General features: G+C 40.7%; 1 protein-coding gene across 7 annotated transcripts in view; it reads right to left on the bottom strand.

Annotated features, from left to right (window-relative positions):
* DMXL2 (Dmx like 2) overlaps nt 1-24,008 on the bottom strand; it is a 154,880-nt gene that overhangs the window by 69,145 nt on the left and 61,727 nt on the right. For all 7 annotated transcript variants that reach the window (XM_030576933.1, XM_030576934.1, XM_030576935.1 and 4 more), the window contains 10 exons: nt 20,279-20,398; nt 19,308-19,535; nt 17,030-18,712; nt 16,571-16,681; nt 15,064-15,233; nt 7,460-7,557; nt 5,514-5,679; nt 4,676-4,940; nt 2,564-3,672; nt 1,189-1,380 (listed from right to left, as the gene is read on the bottom strand). In XM_030576933.1, coding sequence (XP_030432793.1) covers nt 1,189-1,380; nt 2,564-3,672; nt 4,676-4,940; nt 5,514-5,679; nt 7,460-7,557; nt 15,064-15,233; nt 16,571-16,681; nt 17,030-18,712; nt 19,308-19,535; nt 20,279-20,398 — 4,142 coding nt within the window. The remainder of the gene's footprint in view (nt 1-1,188; nt 1,381-2,563; nt 3,673-4,675; nt 4,941-5,513; nt 5,680-7,459; nt 7,558-15,063; nt 15,234-16,570; nt 16,682-17,029; nt 18,713-19,307; nt 19,536-20,278; nt 20,399-24,008) is intronic.

Below are 24,008 nucleotides of genomic sequence, written 5' to 3'. Positions count from 1 at the left end.
GCTAGACACATGATTCTGTTGCATTTAATGCTGCAATCAAAACCCTTCTCCCCAACATGCCCAAGATTGATGCTCTATTTATATAAATGTCAAAATAATTTAGATTACACTGAAATAGAATTACCACCATCAGTGAGTGCAGATTAAATAACTACAATTTTCTGTTATGCAATATCCTTCCCATTCTGATTGGTTCTAGGCATCTTATCTACATAATCAATCATATACAGTCATTTCTCAATATTCTGATATGCTAACTGGCTAGTATGAAGAGCTGTATAATCACCATATGGTTATTTTGCTATTCTGCAATAATTGTACTGTGTATATGTACTTCTCTACTCACAACTATAATCATCCTTCTCTAACAGTTCTCTTGCATAATTTTCTAGTAGTCTGCCAGCAAGGACAATACTTGAGCTTCTCGTTGCCTTCAATCGAGGCAGAAATCTTCCAATATTTACAGAAATGAATTAAAAATGGAGTCCAAAAAGCAAAGAAAATGGTGCTGTTAAAGCACCGGAGATTTTATTTTATTTTATTTTTTTTTTAAAAATCCTTTAACTTATTTCCATCTCCCCTTCCATCATTCCTCTTGGTCAGCAAGGTGCTTGTCCTCAGAATAACTGTTGTAGCCAGATTTTCAGTGGGTATAAGTCAACACAGCTTCATTAAAACCAACAATTTATGGCAATTTTATTAGGGCCAGGGTTTATACTTGGGTTAAGAGGATTCACTTCTAAGTCAGAATACATAATTGTTGTTTAATTCCACTCCAGGCATTGGTGGTGGTCAGTTCTGCAACAATGTATTTCATTGATCAACATAAACACTGGGATTCAATGATGCAGCGAAGGCTCAGATTTGGGACTGGCTTTTTGGTCACTCATGCTCTGGGTTAAAAGGCTTTTGTACTAGTCAATGGATGGAAGGAAACAGCTAAGTGCCAAGATATCAAGATTTATCCAGATTATGGGAGAACAGATATATTGCCACAAAGTCTGAAAGAGTGAGTTTGATTTTTCTTGAGACTACCTGTATTGCTCAATTTAAAAGTCATCACTTGTGAGCAATGTGGCCATCTGAAACGCATATTCCATGCTGTCACACATTCCCTTCTCACCATATATAAACATACAAATAGCTATATCTCATTTTCAAATTCAGAGAGAACTTCTTTTGCCTTACCTTTACATCTTCGATATTAGGATGGGGTGGAAATTTCATCTGTACTATGGTGTAAAGAATGTCATGGATGTGGTTATTTAAGTACAGCACAGGGTTGGCTATTACAGTTTTTGTTGAAGCAATACTTGCAGAAAGCAGTGGAAGTGTTGTGGGTAATGGAAGAGGAGACTGAAGTTGCTTTACTGTAGTTTCCTGTTAAAAAGAAAATACAGTAGGTAAGGTGGTCACATAGCTGAGAACAGAAGTACAGCATATAGTTACAATCTTAACAATTAAACAGAATAATCTTCCTTCATCTCTATCTACACAATATGGATGTGATTTTATGCACACTGAGGTCAATGGCAAATCTCTCATTGACTTTAAGGGTCCAGGACCAGAGACTAACATACACCCAACTTTTCTAGAATACTTTTTGATTCCTAGAAGGAAAATAAAACCACTAGCCCTAAGTAACAAGTGTTAGAACTATTTAATACCAAACATTACTATAATAAAAAATTCATTAGCACTAACATGAGCTGAGCTCCTAGGCTACTCAGTAGTCTGAGTTTAATAACAAGTAAAATATTCACATATACAGTATCTTCTATGTGAGGAACTCAAAAGTATTTTACAAACATATTAAAACACCACACTCATGTAATCTTAGTTTTATTCCTATGTTAAATGTAGAAAAAACTGAAGCAAAGTTATTAAAATGACTTGTTCATCATCACACAAGATCTCCACTGCTAAACAGGAAATAAATCCCACTTGCAGTCCTCTGATTTAGTTCTAGATACTTTCTCTAGCATGAAATAAATACAGAGGATGCCAGACAGTGCTTGGGGACACTATATTGTTTGATTTTGTCTTTTGGATCACACACAAATTAAGCCCAATCACTTGTAGTTCCATGGCATTATTCGCAAGAATTGGTGATATTAGGGCCTTTCAAATTCCAGTTGGAACAATATAGGTGGACAAGGTGTAATTACCAAAAATGGAATGTGCATAGAATACTGAGTCTTAACACTCAGATACCAGCTTAACTTGAAAATAGTGAAATAGGATCTTTAATAATCAAATCTGGATCCTGGCCATCTAAGATTTATGCAAAAGCAGCATCCCAAAATACCAGACTGTGCCCCCTAATTCCACCTGGGGAGTTAGAACTCTATAAACTTAGAGGGAAGAGTACCACGTACTGACTTACCAACCCGACTGCAGTACCCTAGAAATGTCTGATCTAAGTACTACTCTGGCCTGACCTTGTTAAGATGAGTGATTTGACAAAAATCACAGTCTGAGCTGTGGTTGCAAGACAACGACAAATTCCTAAACTACTTAAAATGAACTAAACTCAATTTAAAGTGATTTAAAAGATTCTTACCTGCTGTGACTCTTGCAACAAAAACTTGAGTTCCATTCTTACAGACGCTAGACCACCACCTTGTGCCCCATGAAGGCTACAGTAACTTAGGAAAACTCTCAGGAGAGCTTGATTCTTTTGCAGCCACCACTTTCGTCTTTCAGCATGCTCTCGTTTCGCCTGCAACCTACGTCTTTCTATCTGGTGACGTTCATATGAGCCAATATCTGGCTTATCCACAATTTCTTCATGATCAAGTAGGTCACCATCTACTTTAGTATATGTTTCACAATAGTCTTTGCTACCTGCTTCATGGTTACATATTTCGTGCATAGCAGCAATTTCTTTTTCCAGCCAATTGTACAGTTGAAATCTAAGCTTCCCTCCATCTACCTCATACCCCGTAGCCAAAGTCCGAAGTTCGGTCATGAGGATCTTCAAACAGGCTCTGAACTTGAGTTGTTCAGCAATTACATCAACCTCAGTGTCACCTCCATCAGAATCCTCCCCTTGAGGTGTCTGTAGTACATCAGTGTGCATACTCTTCTCATCTAGTTTTCCATTTTTAGAGTCCAATTTTGAACCTTTCATTGTTAAACCAACATCATCTTTCTCTTCCTCTGAGCCATCTTTGTCTTCACCCCAGTCAAGAGTAAGAGACTCTTCACTGAATTTTACTGCTGGCTGACTCCAGTCAAATTGTGCTGAAGAACCAGTGCTACTTTCCACAGCAGATGAAGCTGAAAATGGCTTTGACCAGTCTAGATTACTACTTTCAACACCAATACTCACAGAGTTTGACTCTAGAATCACATCAGTTTTTCTAGTGGGACTTAAACTGGATTGATCTTTTTTGGTAGAAGTGCTGGACGACTTACTTATTTTTGGAATTTTGGAAAGAACTTCAAGAGCCAAAACAGGGCATCCCACTTTAAAATGAGCATTTGCAGTGGTGAAGAATAATTTTCTCTCTACAAGATTAATTTTATCAACAAAACTTTTCTCAGTTTTTATACCTAAAGTGGCCAGAGTCCCTTCTGGTGAGCTGAAATGTCTTCGGAGGAGCAAAGGGTGAGTCCGAAGGTAGTTGTAAAAACTAAACACCACAGGATTGCAGGACTTGATGATAACTAGAGGAATTAAACAAATATAACCTCTACTGAAACACATATACAAATGAATATTATTTTAAGGTTGTTTTGCAAACCTATATTTGCCACTTTACAAAACCTTACCAAAACAGTCTAGCATATTTGCAGAAATAAAAAATAATCACATATTCCACAAGAAAAGTGATAACATGAACTGATTATGGAAAGAATAAAAAGTTGTCAGATACTGACACCCTGTTCCTTCTGCTTTATGGCACTCAGGCAACTCAAATAAAGTGGAAAGCTGGCTTGGTCGGTCAGCTTGGATTGCCACAGTATAGGGGAATTCCTTGGTGGCATAAAATCAGCCTAGCTCACTGTCACCCAGCAGTTGGCCCTGGTCTAGCATCTTTTTCAGGTAATGGCTAGGCTAGGGGATCTGGCTGCATCACTGCTGAGCTCTGGTAATCTCTGGTACAGAAACGGCTGCCTGAAGGTTACTACAGCTGGGCACAAATTAGAGCAGTCTCAAGGATGCTATAACCAGCAATGTAGATTGAGCCTGCCCCCAGGATAAGGGAAGAGGATGTAAAGTGGCACCTTTGTTTCCACCCTTTCTGGTCTTACAAAGATTGGCTTGTGGATCCAGGAATGAGCCCAACATTTATTAATAGAAAAAACATAAATTGAGTTATATACATTACTCTTACACGTTTTTAAAAATCAGCTCTCTTTTATTAAAAAGACATACTCCTAAAAAACAGATAACGTAATGATACCAGGCAACTACTCCTTAGTTCCCCATTTTGTTTAAAACTATTAAAAAATCACTCTCTACATATCCCTTCCACCTCCAGAGAGCCCGTTCCTGAAGTTTCCAATCAAGAACTATAGGATTTGGAGTGAGGAATCCAATCAGTGACTCCCACAGGACAACATGGATTACAAATTCTTCCTAAAAGTTGAATTGAAATGTTTGTTTAGAAATAAACATCCTTTTTTTTTTAACCAGAATAAACTACAACACTGATATTTCTCCTACCTGGATTTTCATCATCTTCCTTAGGTGTTTGTTCCAATAAAGTGTCAAGTGCTCTAGTGTAGTCTTTCGTTATCCAATAGGCAAGATTTCGCAGGAAGGGATCAGGATGTAATTTAGTACATCTGAATCCAGTTCCATCTTTCTGGCAACCCAAAATTTTTTCATAAAGAATGGATGTATAGGTGAGGGAGGTCTCAAATTCTGATTCATATAAACGAGCAATAACCATGGCCAGCTGAATATCATCCATTTTTTCAAGACACACCTGTGCATAAAGCGTGAAAAGCAAGCTGCTGCATTAGGGTAGCCTAGCTCTCATAAAGAAAGAATGAATTAAATAACCACCTACATTTAGAAAAAAGAGTAATTTTCCCATCATGTAAAACGTTTAAAAGGTACATCAAACTTCGGGGGCAGAAACTTGGATCCAAGTATATTTTTTTCCCCTCTGTTTGGTCCGAAGTGTGCTGATTTTTTTTTTTCAGATTTTTATAAAATTCTGGTTTATTTAGTAGTGTATCAATGGATCAATAATCTAATAGACTTTTTTCCTTCAGGCTTAAGCACAAATTTTCAGCCTTAATTACATGAACATTAGTTTTTTAGGAGGGGTTGGTACTGAACCATATGCAGAATTATAGCCGACATCCTGTAATAAAGACTCCTGTAATATGTACACATACAGAGGCAGCATTAATGTTGCATAACCCTGACTTTTCATTGCTCCACTGTATAATTTTCTCCTGCCATAGCTTTTGTGAAAAGATTAACAAACAACAATGTTCATCGCAGTGTAATTCTCAAGTTCAGTTATGAAATTCCACAGTACTTTATATACCTCTATAGCATCTTTCAGGGAACCAGCTAGTAAGAAAAAAGCAGCAGACTGTTCAAAGCGTTGTTTCCCCAACAAAGCAAAAGCATTCTTCAAAGCTGCTTTGCGCCACCTATCTTCACTGAAATTATGGCTGAAAAATGTGGTCATCTTTTCATTGTACTGAGACCTGTGTTAAAAACAAACAAACAAACTCAACACATACAGTACTTAGTTATAACTTGGGGCTGTCAAGCGATTAAAAAAGTAATTGTGATTAATCACGCTGTTAAACAACAATTGAATATCATTATTTTAAGTATTTTTGGATGTTTACTACTTTTTCAAATATATTGATTTCAATTACAACATAGAATACAAAGTACAGTGCTCACTTTATACTTATATTTTATTACAAATATTTGCGTTGTAAAACAAAAAAAATGTATTTTTCAATTCACCTCATACAAGTATTGTAGTGCAATCTCTATCATGAATGTTGAACTTACAAATGTAGAATTATGTACAAAAAAAGCATTAAAAAATAAACAATGTAAAACTTTAGAGTCTACATGTCCACTCAGTTCTACTTCTTGGTTAGCCTATGACTCAGACAAACAAGGTTGGTTACAATTTGCAGGAGATAATGCTGCCTGCTTCTTGTTTACAATGTCACCTGAAAGTCAGAACAGGTGTTTGCACGGCACTGTTGTAGCTGGCATTGCAAGATATTTATGTGCCAAATGCACTAAAAAGTCATGTGTCCCTTCATGCTTTAACCACCATTCCAGAGGACATGCATCCATGCTGCTGACGGGTTCTGCTCAATAACTATCCAAAGCACTGCGGACTGACGCATGTTCATTTTCATCATCTGAGTCAGATGCCACCAGCAGAAGGTTGATTTTCTTTTGTTGGTTTGGGTTCTATAGTTTCCACGTCAGAGTGTTGCTCTTTTAAGATTTCTGAAAGCATGTTCCACACCTCGTCTCTCTCAGATTTTGGACAGCACTTCAGATTTTTAAACTGTAGTGCTGTAGCTATTTTTAGAAATCTCACGTCGGTACCTTCTTTGCATTTTGCCAAATCTGCTGTGAAAGTGTTCTTAAAACAAACATGAGCTGGGTCATCATCAGAAACTGCTATAACATGAAATATATGCATAATGCGGGTAAAACAGAGCAGGAGACATACAATTCTTCCCACAAGGAGTACAGTCACAAAGTTAATTGATGCATTTTTTTTTTTTAAACGAGCATCATCAGCATGGAAGCATGTCCTCTGGAATGGTGGCCAAAGCATGAAGGAGCATACCAATGTTTAGCATATCTGGCATATTCTTCCATGTAAATACTAATGCTAGCTACAAAAGTGCCATGCAAATGACTGTTCTCACTTTCAGATGACATTGTAAATAAGAAGCAGGCAGCAGTATCTCCTGTCAATGTAAACAAACTTATTTGTCTTAGCAATTGGCAGAATAAGCTGTAGGACTGAGTGGACTTGTAGTCTCTAAAGTTTTACACAGTTTTGGTTTTGAGTGCAGTTATGTAACCAAAAAAAACCTGCAATTGTAAATTGCAATTTCATGATAGAGATTGTACTTCAGTATTTGTATGAGGTGAATTGAAAAATACTATTTTTTGTTTCATATTTTTGTAATAAAATATAATATAAAGTGAGCACTGTGCACTTTGTATTCTGTGTTGTAACTGAAATCAATACTGAAAAGTAGAAAAAATCCATAAATATTTAATAAATTTCAATTAGTATTCTATTGTTTAAGCGTGATTAAGCGTGATTAATTTTTTTGAGTTAACTGTGAGTTAACTGCGATTGACAGCCCTACTTAAATTATATCTTTTAATCTTTTGATCCAAGATCAGCTAAAATGAATTTCTAATCTGAAAGAGTTCTTTACACTATTAGTTTTATACTTACTTTTAAAGTCAAAGGCTAATGGAACTCACCTAAACAGACCCCACACCACTGCTTTTTTCTTCATAGCAAGGTAAAAAATTGCAGCATCCAAGGCATCATTGTTCCTCTGAAAAGCAGCTTTTGCAACCTACAGTAGTATATGGAGAGCAAATAGAATTATTTCAAAAAAGCAGCTTTCAGCTAAAAAATGCACAAACTCTGCTGGGAAGGATAGCATGGAGTTTGTGTGTGTTTCTATAAAGCTATATAACTGGTTTCTAAATATTTTGCAGAAGACACTTTTTATACAGTTTGAGCAGATTACACTGTAAATGCAAATAAAAATCTTTCATTCCTCAAACCTGATGAGGTACTCTTCACCTGGCAACACATATTGTTGTGGTATTCCCTCGCACTGAGATTACCTCTCTGGGGGAGGGAACTCCAGTTATTAGGAAGACACAGGTATTAGTAATGGGAGAGTCGATCACTAGAAACATAGATAGCTGGGTTTGCAATGACTGGGAGAACTGCATGGTGACGTGCCTGTCTGGTGCAGATCTCTCAAGACATCTAGACAGATTTATGTGTAGTGCTGGGCAGGAGACAGTGGTTGTAGTACACATAGGTACCAATGACATAGGGAAGGGTAGGTGAGAGATCCTGGAGGACAGATGTAGACTGCTAGGTAAGAGACTGAAGTCCAGGACCTCTATAGTAGCATTTTCTGAAATTTTTCCAGTTCCACGTGCAGGACCACGTGCAGAGAGACAGGCAGAACAGCAGGGTCTTAATGCATGGATGAGACAATGGTGTAGGGAGGAGGGGTTGAGATTTATTAGGAACTGGGAAAACTTTTGGTAAAAGGGGAGCTTATACAAGAAAGATGGGGTCCACCTAAATCAAAATGGAACCAGATTTCTGGCACTAAACATTAAAAAGGTTGTAGAGCAGTTTTTAAACTAAGGGCTGGGGGAGAGCCAACAGGTGCAGAGGAACATGTGGTTCGGACAGAGACATCCCTTAGGGGAGGATCTACTAATGGAGATTCTCTATGTCCTAGTAAGGAGGAGAGGATGGAAGATGCTAAAATACAGGTAGGATCTGATGAAAAACAATGAAATGAAAAAAGTCCCATTCAATTACATCATGGAATGGCAGACAGCTAAAAAGTGACAATTTTTTAAATTGCTTAAATACAAATGTTAGAAGTCTAAATAATAAGATAGGTGAACAAGAGTGCCTTGTATTAAAATGAGGATATTGATATAATAGGTGTGACGTTGCACCCCATAATGCTTTATAGAAATATACTTATGAGTGTAAATAGGACATAACTGGAATGTGTTTTATGCTAGATATGCCATGTAACATATCTTTGCAAAGGGTATGATCTACTGAATATATTCACCCTATTTGTATGCATGTATCATTTTTATATCTGAAGTTATGAGCGTTGGCTCTGTTTGTGTTTAAAGTGTTTGATGTAAGAAGCACATAAGGCCGACTTGTTCAACGTAGTGTGAAGGGTTTATTCAAGTAACTGGGAGAACTTAACTAACAATGGACTTTGGGAGGTGCCAATCCACATCTGAGCTTTCCTGGGAATGTTCAAACTAACATGTAAACAATGGCGTCAGCCTGCAAAAAGCTGAATCATCCATAGACATGTGACTTGCCCAGGTGGCTACAGACTCCATCTTGAAATTGCATAGGAGAACAAAGGCGTTTCCACCCATAAGAGAGAATATAAAAGGACCTGGAAACCCTTCTATTTTGTTTTCAGCTGGCTCAAAAGATAGCCTCTCCACCCCCAAAGACATGCTTAAAAACAAATGACAGTAACTACGAGGGTGTGAGTGATTGCTGGGTCCAGACTAGGAAGGAGTCTAGTTTGTGAAAGAAGCTTATTGGAACATCTCTGAGGGTGAGATTTACTTGCATTTTGTTTCCTACTGTATTAGGCTTAGACTTGTATGTTTTTGTTTTATTTTGCTTGGTAATTTACGTTTTTCTGTCTATTACTTGGAGCCACTTAAATCCTACTTTTTATATTTAATAAAATCACTTTTTACTTATTAATTAATCCAGAGCAAGTAATTAATACCTGGGGGAGCAAACAGCTGTGCAAATCTCTCTATCAGTGTTACAGAGGACAAACAATTTGAGTTTACCCTGTACAGTAACTCCTCACTTAACGTTGTAGTTATGTTCCTGAAAAATGCGACTTTAAGTGAAACAATGTTAAGCGAATCCAATTTCCCCCATAAGAGTTAATGTAAATAGAGGAGGTTAGGTTCCAGGGCAGCTTCCCCTACTCTGCAAGCAGCAGAGGTGGGGGGTTCAACCTTCAGCCCGCCCATTCCACTCCTTCCCCCCCACCGCCTCCCCTTTTACTTCTCTTGCAGCATCCTGGCTCCTCCCCTCTCCCTCCCCTCCCTTCTAAATGCCAAGCCAGCTGATTGCTGCCAGCAGAAGAGGGAGTGGAAGTGCACCAAGTCCTCACTCCTCCCTCATCCCTTCTGCCCAGGGCAATGAGCGACTTGTGGCGTTTTGGAAGCAGGAGGGAGGGGGAAGGAGCAAGGACTTGGCATGCAGCTCCCCCTCCCTCCCGAACGTGGCAAGCCAGCTGACTGCCCCGGGCAGAAGGGAGGGGGGAGGAGTGAGGACTCGGCGCACTTCCTCTCCCTCCCCTGCCTCCTGCCAGTGGCAATTAGCTGGCTTGCGGTGTTTTGGAGGCAGGAGGGAGGGGGAGAAGCGAGGACTGGCACGCCCCCCCCCCCTCCGTCCACTGCCTCCTGAACACCACAAGCCAACTGATTGCTGCCGGCAGGAGGGAGGGGGAGCCTGCGTGCCGAGTCCTCACTCCTCTCCCCTCCCTCCCGCCGGCGGCAATCAGCTGGCTTGCGGCATTTGGGAGGCAGCGGACGGAGGGGGAGGCATGCCAGTCCTCGCTCCTCCCCGCTCCCTTCTGCCTCCAAAACACCACAAGCCAGCTGATTGCTATGGGGAGGGGGAAGGAGGGGGAAGGCACTGATCCACAGGGTCTGCTGGCAGGTGGGAAGCACTGGGGGAGGGGCATAGGGAGGCTGCCAACTGTGGAAAAAGCAGGCAGCCAAACAACGTAAGAGTGCAGCATTGCACAACTATAAATGAGTATGCTCTAATTGATCAGCAACGAAACAACGTTAAGCGGGACGACTTTAAGTGAGGAGTCACTGTATAAGCTTTATACAGAGTAAAATGGATTTATTTGGGATTTGGATCCCATAGGGAACTGGGTATCTGGGTGCTAGAGCCAGGAGCACTTCTTAAGCTGTTTTCAGTTAAGTCTGCAGCTTGTGGGGGATGTGGTTCAGATCTGAGTCTGTGTTTGTAGCAGGCTAGCATGTCTGACTCAACAAGACAGGGTACTGAAGTCCCAAGCTGCCAGGGAAAACTGGCTCAGAAATAGTCTCAGCACATCAGGTGGCAGTCCCAAGGGGGTTTCTGTAACCCAACCCATCACAATAGGCACCACAGAAATTCTGTGGAATTAGGATAATTAATGGGACACAGTAATACCGGGTGTAAAATATATGGGAAAGACAGAACAAGTCGTGCTGGTGGGGGAGTGGCACTATATGTGAAAGAAAGCAGAGAGTCAAATGAAGTAAAAATTTTAAATGAACCAAACCGTACCACAGAATCTTTATGGATAGTAATTCCTTGCTTGAATAATAAGAATATAGCAGTAGGGATATATTACCAACCACGTGACCAGGATGGTGATAATGAACTTTGAAATGTTCAGGAAGATTAGAGAGGCTATAAAAATAAAAAACTCAGTAATAATGGGGGACTTCAACTATTCCCATATTGACTGGGTATATGTCAAGTCAGGACGAGATGCAGAGAGAGTTTCTTGACACCTTAAATGACTGCTTCTTGGAGCAGCTAGTCCTGGAACCCACAAGAGGAGAGGCAATTCTTGATTTGGCCCTAAGCGGAGCACAGGATCAGGCCCAAGAGGTAAATATAGCTGGACCGCTTGGTAACAGTGACCACAATATAATTAAATTATAACATCCTTGTGGTGGGGAAAACTCAAGAGCAACCCAACATTGTAGCATTTAATTTCAGAAAGGGGGACTACACAAAAACGAATAAGTTAGTGAAACAGAAATCAAAAGATATAATGACAAAAGTGAAATCCCTGCAAGCTACATGGAAACTTTTTAAAGACATCATTGTAGAGGCTCAACTTAAACATATATCCCAATTAAAAAACATATGAAGAGAACCAAAAAACATAAGAAGAGAACCACCGTGGCTAAACAACAAAGTAAAAGAAGCAGAGAGAGGTAGAAAGGAATCCTTTAAAAGGTAGAAGTTAAACCCTTGTGAGGAAAATAGAAAGGAGCATAAACTCTGGCAAATGAAGAATAAAAATATAATTAGGAAGGCCAAAACATAATTTGAGAAACAGCTAGCCAAAGACTCAAAAAGTAATAGCAATTTTTTTTTAAAGTACATCAGAAGCAGGAAACCTGCTAAACAACCAGTGGGGCCACTGGATGATCAAGATGCTAAAGGAGCACTCAAGGAAGATAAGGCCATTGCAGAGAAACTAAATTGAATTCTCTACATCAATCTTCACTGTTGAGGATGTGAAGGACATCCCCAAAGCTGAGCCGTTCTTTTTTAGGTGACAAATCTGAGGAACTGTCCTAGATTGAGGTGTCATTAGAGGAGGTTTTGGAACAAATTGATAAACTAAACAGTAATAAATCACCAGGACCAGACAGCATTCACCCAAGAGTTCTGAAGGAACTCAAATGTGAAATTGCAGAACTACTAACTGTAGTCTGCAACCTATCATTTAAATCAGCTTCTGTAACAAATGACTGGAGGATAGCTAATGTGATGCCAATTCTTAAAAAGGACTCCAGAGGTGATCCGCGCAATTACAGGCTGGTAAGCCTGACTTCAGTTAAGGGCAAACTGGTTGAAACTACAGTATTGAACAAAATCATCTGGCACCTAGATGAACATAATTTGTTGGAGAAGAGTGAATATGTTTTTTTGTAAAGGGAAATCATGCCTTACCAGACTACGACAATTCTTTGAAGGAGTCAACAAGCATGTGGACAAGGGGATCCAGTGGATATAGTGTACTCAAATATTCAGAAAGCCTTTGACAAGCCTCATCAAAAGCTCTTAAACAAAGTAAGCTTTAATAGGATAAGAGGGAGGTCCTCTTAGGATGGGTAACTGGTTAAAAGATAGGCAACAAAGTAGGAAAAAATGGTCAGCTTTCAGAATGGAGAGAGGTAAATAGTGGTGTCCCCCAGGCGTCTGCACTGGCCCAGTCCTATTCAACATATACATAAATGTTCTGGAAAAAGGGGGTAAACAATGAGATGGCAAATTTTGCAGATTTTACAAAATTACTCAAGATAGTCAAGTCCCAGGCAGACTGTGAAGAGCTGTGAAAGGATCTCTCAAAACTGGGTGACTGGGCAACAAAATGGCAGATGAAATTCAGTGTTGATATACGCAAAGTAATGCACATTGGAAAACAATCCTAACTATACATATAAAATGATGGGGTCTAAATTAGCTGTTACCACTTAAGAAAGAGATCTTGGAGTCATTGTGGATTGTTCTCTGAAAACACCCACTCAATGTGCACCGGCAGTCAAAAAAGCAAACAATGTTGAGAATCATTAAGAAAGGGATAGATAAGACAAAATATCATATTGCCTCTATAAATCCATGGTACACCCACATCTTGAACTGCATGCAGATGTGGCCACCCCATCTCAAAAAAGGTGTATTGAAATTGGAAAAGGTTCAGAAAAGGCTATGGAATGGGTATGGAATGGCTGCCACATGAGAGAATAATAAGACTGGGACTTTTCAGCTTGGAAAAGGGATGACTAAGGGGGGATATGATAGAGGTCTATAAAATCATGACTGGTGTGGAGAAAGTAAATAAGGAAGTGTTTTTACTCCTCCTTGTAACACAAGAATTAGGTGTCACCAAACAGAATTAATAGGCAGTAGATTTAAAACAAACAAAAGGAAGTGTTTTTTTTTTTCTTCACACAACGCACAGTCAACCTGTGGAACTCCTTGCCAGGGCATGTTGTAAAGACCAAGACTATAACGGAGGTCATAAAAGAACTAGATAAGTTCATGGAGGCTAGGTCCATCAATAGCTATTAGCCAGGTGTAGCAGGGTGATCACTCCCTCCTGCCCTGAGAGGTTTAAAAACAGCCCGGGGACAGGGCTTTGGCAGGGGAAAAGCTACCAGGCTGATTGGGGAAGCAGCTGCAGCTGGGCCACGCCGTAATCAGACCTCAGCTGGCCCTAAATAAGAGGCTGGGAGCCAGGAGCCCAGCAGTCTCTCTAGCTGTAGAGGGAGACAGGTCTGGCTGCAGAGAGCTAGAGACAGGGTACCTGAGTGGAGCAGGGCTGGGGAAAGGCAGAGGAGCCGGGGAGCTCCAGCCTGGAAAGCCCCAGGCTGCAGTCTAGCATAAGGCAAACAGGTACTGAGGGTTGCAGAGGGCAGACCAGGGGTAGGCAAAGGCAGCAGGTCTAAACCCAACCTTGCTGATGATGAGTAGGCTGATATTGCTGTCTGACCTAGGGCGTGGGGGCTAGACAATGACTGGCAGTAGCCTTATACTGAGGTGAGGTGGCAATAATGGGTGGGGGTTCCCCTGGGTGGGGAGGCCCAGAGAAACAGTGGGGGTACTGTCAGGGGGCAACACCCAGTGAAAGGGTCATCCAGGGTCCGGGAGGGACACGGAGCAGGGTGAGACATCGGCCGACAGAGGGTGCTCCAGAGGCAGGAGGCTAATTCCCTGAGACGACCAGCAGGAGGTGCCGCCAGGTGAGTCTGCACATGGTTACTCCAGGATGGACAGAGATGGTGGCCCTAGCCTCTGTTTGCCAGAGGCTGGAAATGGTCAACAGAGGATGGATCACTTGATTACCTGTTCTGTTCATTCCCTCTGGGACACTTAGCATTGGCTACTGTCAGAAGACAGGATACTGGGCTAGATGGACCTTTGGTCTGACCCAGTATGGCTATTTTATGTTGTCATGAGGTCCCTATCAGCCTTACACTTCTATGAATCTATGAACTTGGGCTCCACTGGTGCTCCATTACAATTCACAACCATTTGCTCACTACCATATCACATACTATTTAAAATAAGAGTGTTAGAATGTTGGGAGTGGGTTTTCATTTAGATCCAAAGATCTGTCCACATGGATCTAATTCTAGGATCAGGGACTTAAGTTACAAAGCTGGGAGATTCAATGGGTAAAATTCTGATCCCACTGAAGTCAATGCAAGTTTTGTCATTTGTTTGAGATGAGAAAAATCAGTATTTAATAGACTTAAGAAAAAGATTAAGAAAAAAGTATTTCCTAAAATGAGAAAATCAGCAACTTCTTTTAACTTATTGTTGACCTTAAAGTACTTTTTAAATCCATCTTTTGAGTTACTGACAAGAGATGTAATACATGCTGCAGATCTTAACACTAATCTTCATCATGGATTTCTGTTATGAATGGCATATCTAATACATATCTTGCTATAATTTATTTATTAAATTATACAAAACAGAGCAAAGTTTTAATGTAAGTGATTCAAACTACCTTCTCAATGCATCTTCGGAGTGTGTTAATATTCCTGACCCACCAACCTATACCCATTGCTCTTAGTTCCGACCACTGTGGATCTCCTCTCTGGATAGCAGGAATCATGTTGATCAACTCTTCCTCAGCCTCAGAATGAAAAGCCCAGGCAAAATGGCAGGTAGATACACCTAAATAGTGGCATGGGACAATTAATCTTCAGAAAATAAAAGGTTGTTAATAAACAAACGAAAAATAGGAGGAAGACTGCATATGGGCCATATCGCATGAATTTATCATTTTGATTCTAATTTTTTACTTATAATAAAGTGTTTATAATGTTGCATCGTGGGGCAAATTTTTTCTTTTTTAAATCACGAATGCTAATTAGCAGAACAGAGGTAGGACTCCCAGCCGAAGAGTGGGGTTCTCTTAGATGCATCATTCCCAACAGAAGGAAGTGGTGCTGCTAACCAGGTTACTAATGGTGGTGCACCCTCCATGTAGAGAGCATCCTGCTTTGAACACACATTGCTATGTGTGTACAAAATTTTATTATGTCACTACATGTAGTGATTGTAGACTGCAATTATTTCAGTAAATCCCCAAAAGATTCTAACTAGTATCTTTCTTTAAAGGTTTAATTCATAATCTAAATCCTATTTCAGACTTTGCCTGAACTTTCTGGATGAAGCAGGGATTTGAAGGGTAGCAATGTGATGCAGGACTGCAAAGCAACGCCCAGGGAGCAAACAGGTAGTGGACTCATCTCTGCTGGGAACTCACCTGAGATGAGGCATTTTTTCTGCCCTTCTTTCTCCCCCCCACCCAAAGCTCTTGAAATGACTGATGGCAAACTGTGTACAAAACAGCATTCCTTCCTACTCTTGCCTCTAATTGCAGCCTGAAGATTTTGGTGCTCAGTGGAGCAGCTTTAGTGCTTTCAACATTCCTTTCCCACACATGCTGTAATACTATGGTGAGAAACAGAGGCAAAGGGAAAATACCCTGTTATCACAAGTCCCTTCAGAGGATGGGAATCTGTCCACTCCTCAGGTGCTGCCTGCTCTCCTACCCCAGATTTCAGAGCAGCAGCACTCAGCCCCTGCTTCAACCAGGAAGCAGATAGCTGGGATAAAAATTACAAAGTTATAGCTTAGGAAAAACAAAGTCTTATTTTTTTTCTTCTGCAAAGCAGATTTAAAAAAAAAAAACAAACTTATTTTGTTGGGGAAAATATCCAAACTTCAAACTGACAAGCCATAATCTCTTTACCACACTTTCCAACTCATGACTTTTCTATAGCTCTCCTTCCATTACCCTGGTCATAGACTGTATCAAAGAACTTATGAAGCCAATGGTCCTATTCACAGTGGATGAAGGTAAACATACGCGTAAGTCTTTGCATGATCATGGCTTAAATGAACACGTATCATAAAAGTTCCTAAATGGGATAATACAAATATTGAAGATAATGCTGAAACATTTTCTGTCTGCGCATGCAAACATAAAACATTGCAAGGCTTACCTTGATGAAGCAGCTGACCTCGATATAAAGGTGGGAGTGATGTCAGAAGGCATGTATGCAAGCGCATAGCCAACAAATACCGCAAGCCACATTCATCTAATGTGTCTCTCCCTGCAAAATAAAAAATTGATTTGAGTACTTGTGAACACATACGATTTACACCCCATTGATATTTTCATACGGGAGGACAAGAATTCAACAGATATGGAGACTGAATTCATCCCTCTACTTACTAACAGATCAGGACTGGGGCACACTCAGCATGAGGGGAAAGCCTACCCTACCATTTCTTCTGCTGTATCTTGTCTGAATCAATGGCTTTAGATACCAGCTCTGTCAATCCAACACCTTTTTATGAGTACTAAATTCACCTAAACACTATGATTAGTCATTATGCACAATTCTATTTTTATCAGTTGAAATACATGGGTGTTAATAGAATTCACACTCACTACTAACCTGAGTAAGTCTTATCTCTGTTCTCATCAAGTTCAGTGCTTGTTGTAGCCACAGTGTCTGCCAAAGCAACCAGGAACATCTGCTCCAAACGAGTGAGGCCTGGCAAACTTGAGTGCATAAGATGACTTGAGAGGACACTAGCGTGTTCTCGGCCAAAGTAGGATGGCCCATACTGAGATAGGTTAATTACTTTGGATTTACTCTCTCTCTTTTCCATCTCAAAATCAATGAAGTCATCAGTTGTAACAGGCTGCATCTGGAATAAATTTGAGTATTGATCCTCTGTTTTTCTTTTAGTGTGATCTTCAAACCCCTTAGGTACTTTAGAAGTTTCTTCAGAAATTTTGTATGTGGTATCTTGATCTGCAGCAAGCAATGCATACAATGGCAGTGGTGGAATAGAATCTATCTCAGTATAGTCTCGAGTACCATCTTTTCCAGCAGTGATTGTGTCCTTTGCGGTACTACCGCTTACACTAATGGTACGAGAAAGATGACGTTTAGGTCCACCACATTCCCCAGCCTCTGCATCTCTAACTATTGCAACTTCTCCTGCAATACATTTAACTAAATGGGACAGAATGGCTTTAGCTCGGCGAACTTTACCTAAGTCCATCAATTCTAATAGCTGGGTTGGATGATACTGTGGAAGAGTAGGGGAAAGCACATGAGCAGCTTCAAAAAGGCCTCCATCTTGAATTACAGTTGGAGTGCCAAATACATCATCTACGATACCTGCTCCATCAATTACACTGGTCTTCTTTGCTAGCAAACTTGTTTTTAGTAGATCTTGAGTTATTGAGTCTTCAGTAGTAAAAACATCACTTTTGCCATCACCAAATTTAACAGCATGTTTCCATTGTGCATACACATGCATTTCACAGTCCATTCCCACTACCAGTATACCATCTCGTACCCAAGACAGAGAAACTGGCAATGAAGGAGTGCCATCTACAGAGGACACCAAATCAATAGATCTCAGCAGTACCCATTTGGACTTTATACCTTGTTTTATGCTACCACCTAGTGGTAAAGTAATAATAGCTACTCCATCCTTACTGCTTGTTTGCTCTGTTAGAATTCCTGATAGTCGTCCATACATAAATATATTGGCACCCACTCCAACTGTAAGTATATGTGAGCCATCTTCTTTTGATACCCAGTCCAAATGTACCAAATGCTTGATATTGGGCATAAGGTATTTGTCTTTGTTTAAAAATACATCTGATTTACTATATACAAACAAATTACTATCTACACTGACCCTTGAATCAAGTACACTCCCAACCTTAACTAAGTCATCCAGATGAACTGTCTGTTCCAAAACCCATTCCGATCCTCCTGTAGACTCACATTCAAATATACAAACATGCATAGAAAATTCTTTGGAAACAAAACCGTTATTCTGTACAGGTTGTTTGTATGCCACAGCAAGACGTCCTGTGTAAGAACAGCTAACAGCAACTGGCCTTCCTATTACGTGTACTGTACTGCTGTTGTCCTCCCCCTCATCATTCATTAAAGGCCATTTTCTCCAATGATACGTCTCCCTCACTTCATTTCCATTACTTAGATCCGTCTCTACAGTGCATTTCCAGAACCGCACTGTGTTGTCTGAACAGGACGTTACTATCAAATAAGGCGCAAGGCAGACTGGGTATATTGATGATGAGCTCAGGTGACCTGAAGTAAGATCAAACAGAATTCACTATTAGTAATATAAAATATATCATCATTTGCTGTGGTTTAGGTTAGGAATATTAAAACAGATTTTCAAATTATTGGGATTTTCTTAACTTGATTAAACATGGGGTGAAATGATACCAAAGCAATTACGGGGCTTAGGCATTATGTTAGACTACTAGACAGTTTTTTCCTCATTCTTTCAGAAATACACACAGCATGTACTATTCCAGTCTTCTGAAGGTCCCAGCGAACATTTGAAACTATCAGCGTGGGGAAAGTGTTTGGGTAAAGTTGGCAATTTGACCTACTGACTAACCCAACTTTATCAAATAGTTTTATAAATCAGCATTAAAGGAGTCATAAAAACTAGTGTAGTCTTTTGAAAAAGTCAACTGCCACTCTTTCTAATCTACTGGGGTTAAGAGACCTAGAGTGCAGCTCCTCAAATTCAGAACATAATTTATCATGGAAGGACATAAATGTCAGTTAGCCAGAACTTCGGCAGAATGGAGTTGTACAACACAGTACTACTAACTAGAAGTCAATTTGTTGCCAAAAACTTGGTAGACTGCATAGAGCAGTATTATTTTACCTGCTGAAGGGGTTGCTCTTATTACTTCTACACCAGTTGGAAGATCTAGTGGATAGCTATATACAAGTCTAGAACTCAAAATGAGTTTACTGGCAGTCTGAAGATTAGCAATTGATGAAGAACGTGGCATAGGAGTTGAGCCAGGTGAGGTATCCGGAGAAGACTCCACAGTCTTTTGTTCAGGTACACAAAGTTGATTCTCTGATGAAGTAACTTCAGGTTTTTTTGCTTGAAAGAAGCATTAGAAACAGTATTATAAATAATTGTGTGTACAGCCAAAGTTTAGATATCCTATAGACAAAGAATTGTTTTCTTAGGAGTGCATTAGTCACACAGAACAGGCACATAGCATACTTCTGGGTTGCTCTTGTTCTACTTGGAAATAGTTTAGATTATTAGTTCTTGTTTTCACATGATCATAACTTTCTCAAACATTTACATTTTAAGATAAAACACGCTTGAAAACGTCACTTGTCCCTGTAGCAATAATGCTATTTTATGACTGGCACAGAGTGGATTTAATTTTCCTCAAAACTTTGATAAGCAGCCATCATTCAGCTGCATCAAACTTTTCCATTGATCTTACAAGTTAGTCTAAAATTTCCAGTGTTCTGTTTGTAGTAGAATTCAACCATCTGATCAACACTGTGATATAACTGAAACTGAGCTGTGCAAGTATAGTGGTCTTCTATGTTTTGTACATTTATATATTTTTATATATATATATAAAAATTGAAGTTATTGTGTAACAGAAATAGTCATGTGATAACTTCCACTAATGTTACTTAAATGTCCCCCAGTATTTAAAGTGAAAATCTAAAAATGTAGTAAAACTGAATTGATTGCTTGGATGCTGCTCATCTGTTTACTAATGAGGAAATCTATTTTTAAAAAAAAACTAACTAGCTTAAAATCAACCGTGCAACATTTAAGGTAAATACATATTCATCTCTGAGAAAATACTCACTCACCTAAAAATGCTTGCACAGATTTAAGATGAAGATGCCACATATGAAGAACTGAGCAGCCATTCCTATCTTTTTCAATTACTACAAGATAGAATTTTTCTGAGAAAGGTGGTGGACGATAACCTGTTGTTTAAACCAAACACATAATTAGGAAGTTAATGGTTCAATAAAAATGGTTTAAATAATAAATATAATTTTTTGTGAAAATCTCTGATACCTAAAAAATTATGTAGTTGGTGGGGTGTGTGTTTCGTTTTCCAAAATGTTGCTTTGGTTGATTATTAATTTATACAAATACAAAAACTAAATACAAACACACCACACAAAAAAGTGTTTTTTAGTAAGGTTACATAGTCTACCCTCGTTTAATGTAAGAAATACATTCTTCTTAGTTTGAAGTGTATGTCAGGGTGACAATATCAAAGATTACTGAAAAACATTAAAGTTGATGCCACTGAAGTTGGGAGAGCAGTGGGGAAGTGATGAGCAAGAGGTCATCACTTCTTCCCAAAGGGTCTTCTGATTCTCTGCCCAAGCCCCACCCAAGCACAAATTAAAGAAGCATGGGGGTTACTCTAACTTTCACCAGCTGGTTATGTTCACCAAAGGTCCATACACCAGCTGGGGAAAGGAGGAGCAGAATGCATTCCATCCATTTCAGCTCCCCACTCCTTCCCCTGTATCATGATCAGCGACAAGGGAGGCATAGGAGGTACACGTGCCAACTGTTCACCGCCAGGGGACTCGCCAGGGCTTGCACATGGCTTCTGCTCCATTTGTACTACCTGAGAGGCACAAAGGGAACAAAACCAAGGCAAAGAGCTGCCCAATGTACTGATTGTGGCCCTGGGACCTTTCTGAAACATTGCGTGAAACATTGGAGTCAATAGCAAAATTCCCATTCACTTCAGTGGGGCCTCTAGGAGGACACTGATGTCAAGGTTGGACCACTGTTTTTGGTTTTACTTATACATATCAGAAATGCTTAACCATTCCAGTTTTGTGATCAAAAAGTCTGACTGTAGGAGAATTTTATTTTTATTAAAGAAATGAATGCGCTGCAATGTACATTTTCCTGCAGTTTTATTTTTGTGTCCTTGTGGCAAAACAGCTGTTGCACCACACCCCTGGTGACTGTTTGTGACATTGTGATAGCTGTACCTCAGCTTCCCCCAGGCCTTCCCTGGCCTGTTTCAGCCTCCAGCCATGGCAGGTAACAGAATCCCATCATTCTGCAGAACCTCGAAGTCCTGCTCTTAAAGTCCAACAGAAAATAGCAAAAGAAGAGAATTTTCAGGCCGGATGGGCTCAGTTGGTAGCCGCTGCTTTTGCAGACTAGCCCCAGCTTCAAATCATCCCAATACCAACCCAAGCTCCTAAGTTTCTCTCCCACTGTTTAGTGACTGTCCTATTCCCTCTAACCAGGGTTTCAGGCCAGCTGCAGTCCCTGGCTAGCCCATCTCCAGTCAGACTTCCAGCTCAAGGCTCAGACTCCCAGGTTTCTTTCAGCCCTCAGCTCAAGAAAGCAAACTCCCAGCTACCTCTCTCCTGGGTGTCCTCCCTAGGCCCTCCCACAGCAGCCCTTTGCACCTTCCTTAATAAAGACCCAGCCCCTTCCTAGCTGGATTTGATCACAGTTATGCCTAACGCCCCTCCAGGAGAAGCCCAATAGTTTAACTAGCTTCTCAAGCCACTTTAACCCTTCCATCATCTGTGGGGAGTATACACCCCATCACATACCCTCCCACTCAAGACAGTATCCCACTCAGTTGCTAGGGTCTTGCCACAGTGGGGGCAGGAAGGTGTTGACCTTGTCCAGCTTCTCACCCTTGTTATATCGTAATGTTAATAATCTCTCTTTCCCCAGCCCAGAGGGCTCCCAGCCAGCTGTCCAATGAACTTCTCATATCATCTAGGTCAGGAGCTTCATCTGGCATTCTACCCCCCTTTTTCTTTTTCTAGGTTTGTCTATTCTCAATAGGTCTCCTGCAAAGTCTGATTCATCTTCATCAGCTTTTCTTGCAGCCTTGCTGCTGTTACCGTTTACTCCATTTGCTGCTGCTCCACTGCAGAGGGGGGAGGGAGAGGATGGTCTGCATCTCCACAGTATATTGTTCTGGCTCAACTTCGGGCCCTTGTTTTGTGGAATTTTTTGCCACCTGAAGCATAGACAGTTCTGTTGCTTTTCTGTTCCAATTCCACTTTTATCTGGACCCTGTCCTGTTCTAACTTTTCTACCCATCTTAAAATTTTCTACTGGGAAGTATTTACTTCTGCCAAGTCCCACTGAGCTTCCTGTAATTATTCCTGCAAGCTGTGAAGCTGTCTCATTTTCCTCTTTAGTTCTGTCAGTGGTCTCCAGATCTAACAAGTACTTCCAATCCTCTTATGTGTGCCCATAAGGCCCAAGCAACCCTGAGTGTAGTTCTGGAACATGGGTAGGGTTCTCTGGTACTGGCTTAGGCACTGTCCCATACCCCATCAGGGCTGTGAAACTTTGTCAGCCTCTGTCCAGGATCACAGGCAACAGAAGGTGCCTCAACACTCCGACTCTCACTTGGCCACATTGGCTCTGTATCTCTAACTCCACCAATGCCATTGGGAATATTCTATTCTCTCCATGCAAACAAGATATGTGCACCGGAATGTGCTGGTCTATCTTGCCAGATAGACGTCTGTTTCCCCTAATAAGAATTTGCCTGCAAACTTGAGTCCATCAGGCCCTTCTCTCCCTATTTCCCTTACTTGATGGACACCACATATGGTGGCATCTGATTCCGGCATAAGGAGCCACCCAAACCACAACTTTTATATCATCTCAGGTTGTCACACTCCATCAGGAACGGCCATAACTAAAACACATGTCTGGGTTTCCCTGGCTATCGCCCAGGGTATTCCTCTTGATCTGCGGAAATGACTGGAGAGGGGATTGAATGTGAACGTAGGTCTGCCCAGACCTCTTCCTCCTAGTGTGTTTTCTCCAACCTCTGAAGATCGGGGTTTGACTTCTTCCCACCTTTCTTTTCTTGGGTGGTGATCTTGACCTGGCCCACTGTTCAGATCATCTGCTTCCAAAGAGGTCTCTCTTCTTTCCACTGCACTGCTGCTGTAAACTGGATGAAATTGCCACACCCAACTTTGGGCCCCAGCTGGTAGAACCTGCAGACATTGTTCTAAGATGATCTGTTCCAAAATTCTCTCTATAGACCTCATCTCTGGACACAGGATGATGCCATGTCTCAGAACTACTGAACCAGGCCTGGGCCATGCTTCTTGGGCGAACTGTTCCATTGTAAAACAATATCAATAGTCTTCAGGTGTCAGCCCCATGAGATACAATTTTGCTTGTTCATTAGATAGGGCCCTGTGTGCTACTTGGGCCTCTCCTGACAGAAATGAGGTCACTCAGAATGATTGTCCATCCTGCTTAAAAGTACATAAAAGAGCCTCTGGGTCATTGTCTGGCCCCCACTTTCTAAAGCCTGGGACTGACCTGCTGGGACCTTCTTCCCCAAGAGATGCTTGATTCCCTGAAGTTCATTTCTCCACCCACTACAGCAAAAGCTCCTGCTGCAGCTGAAGGGTTTCGTATTGAATCTGCTGTTCTTGCAGCAGCTGCAGGAAGACAGACTGGGTCTGATCCTTCTGTTCCCACCAACATGTGAACTACTGCCACCATTTTGCAGCTTTTCTGTTATTCCTCCCTTTTCAGAGGGAGTAGCTGTAGATCCTG

The sequence above is a fragment of the Gopherus evgoodei genome, chromosome 10 (genome assembly GCF_007399415.2).
Source record: "Gopherus evgoodei ecotype Sinaloan lineage chromosome 10, rGopEvg1_v1.p, whole genome shotgun sequence".
Lineage (NCBI taxonomy): Eukaryota > Metazoa > Chordata > Testudines > Testudinidae > Gopherus > Gopherus evgoodei.
This window is presented reverse-complemented; position numbering and strand designations above follow the sequence as displayed.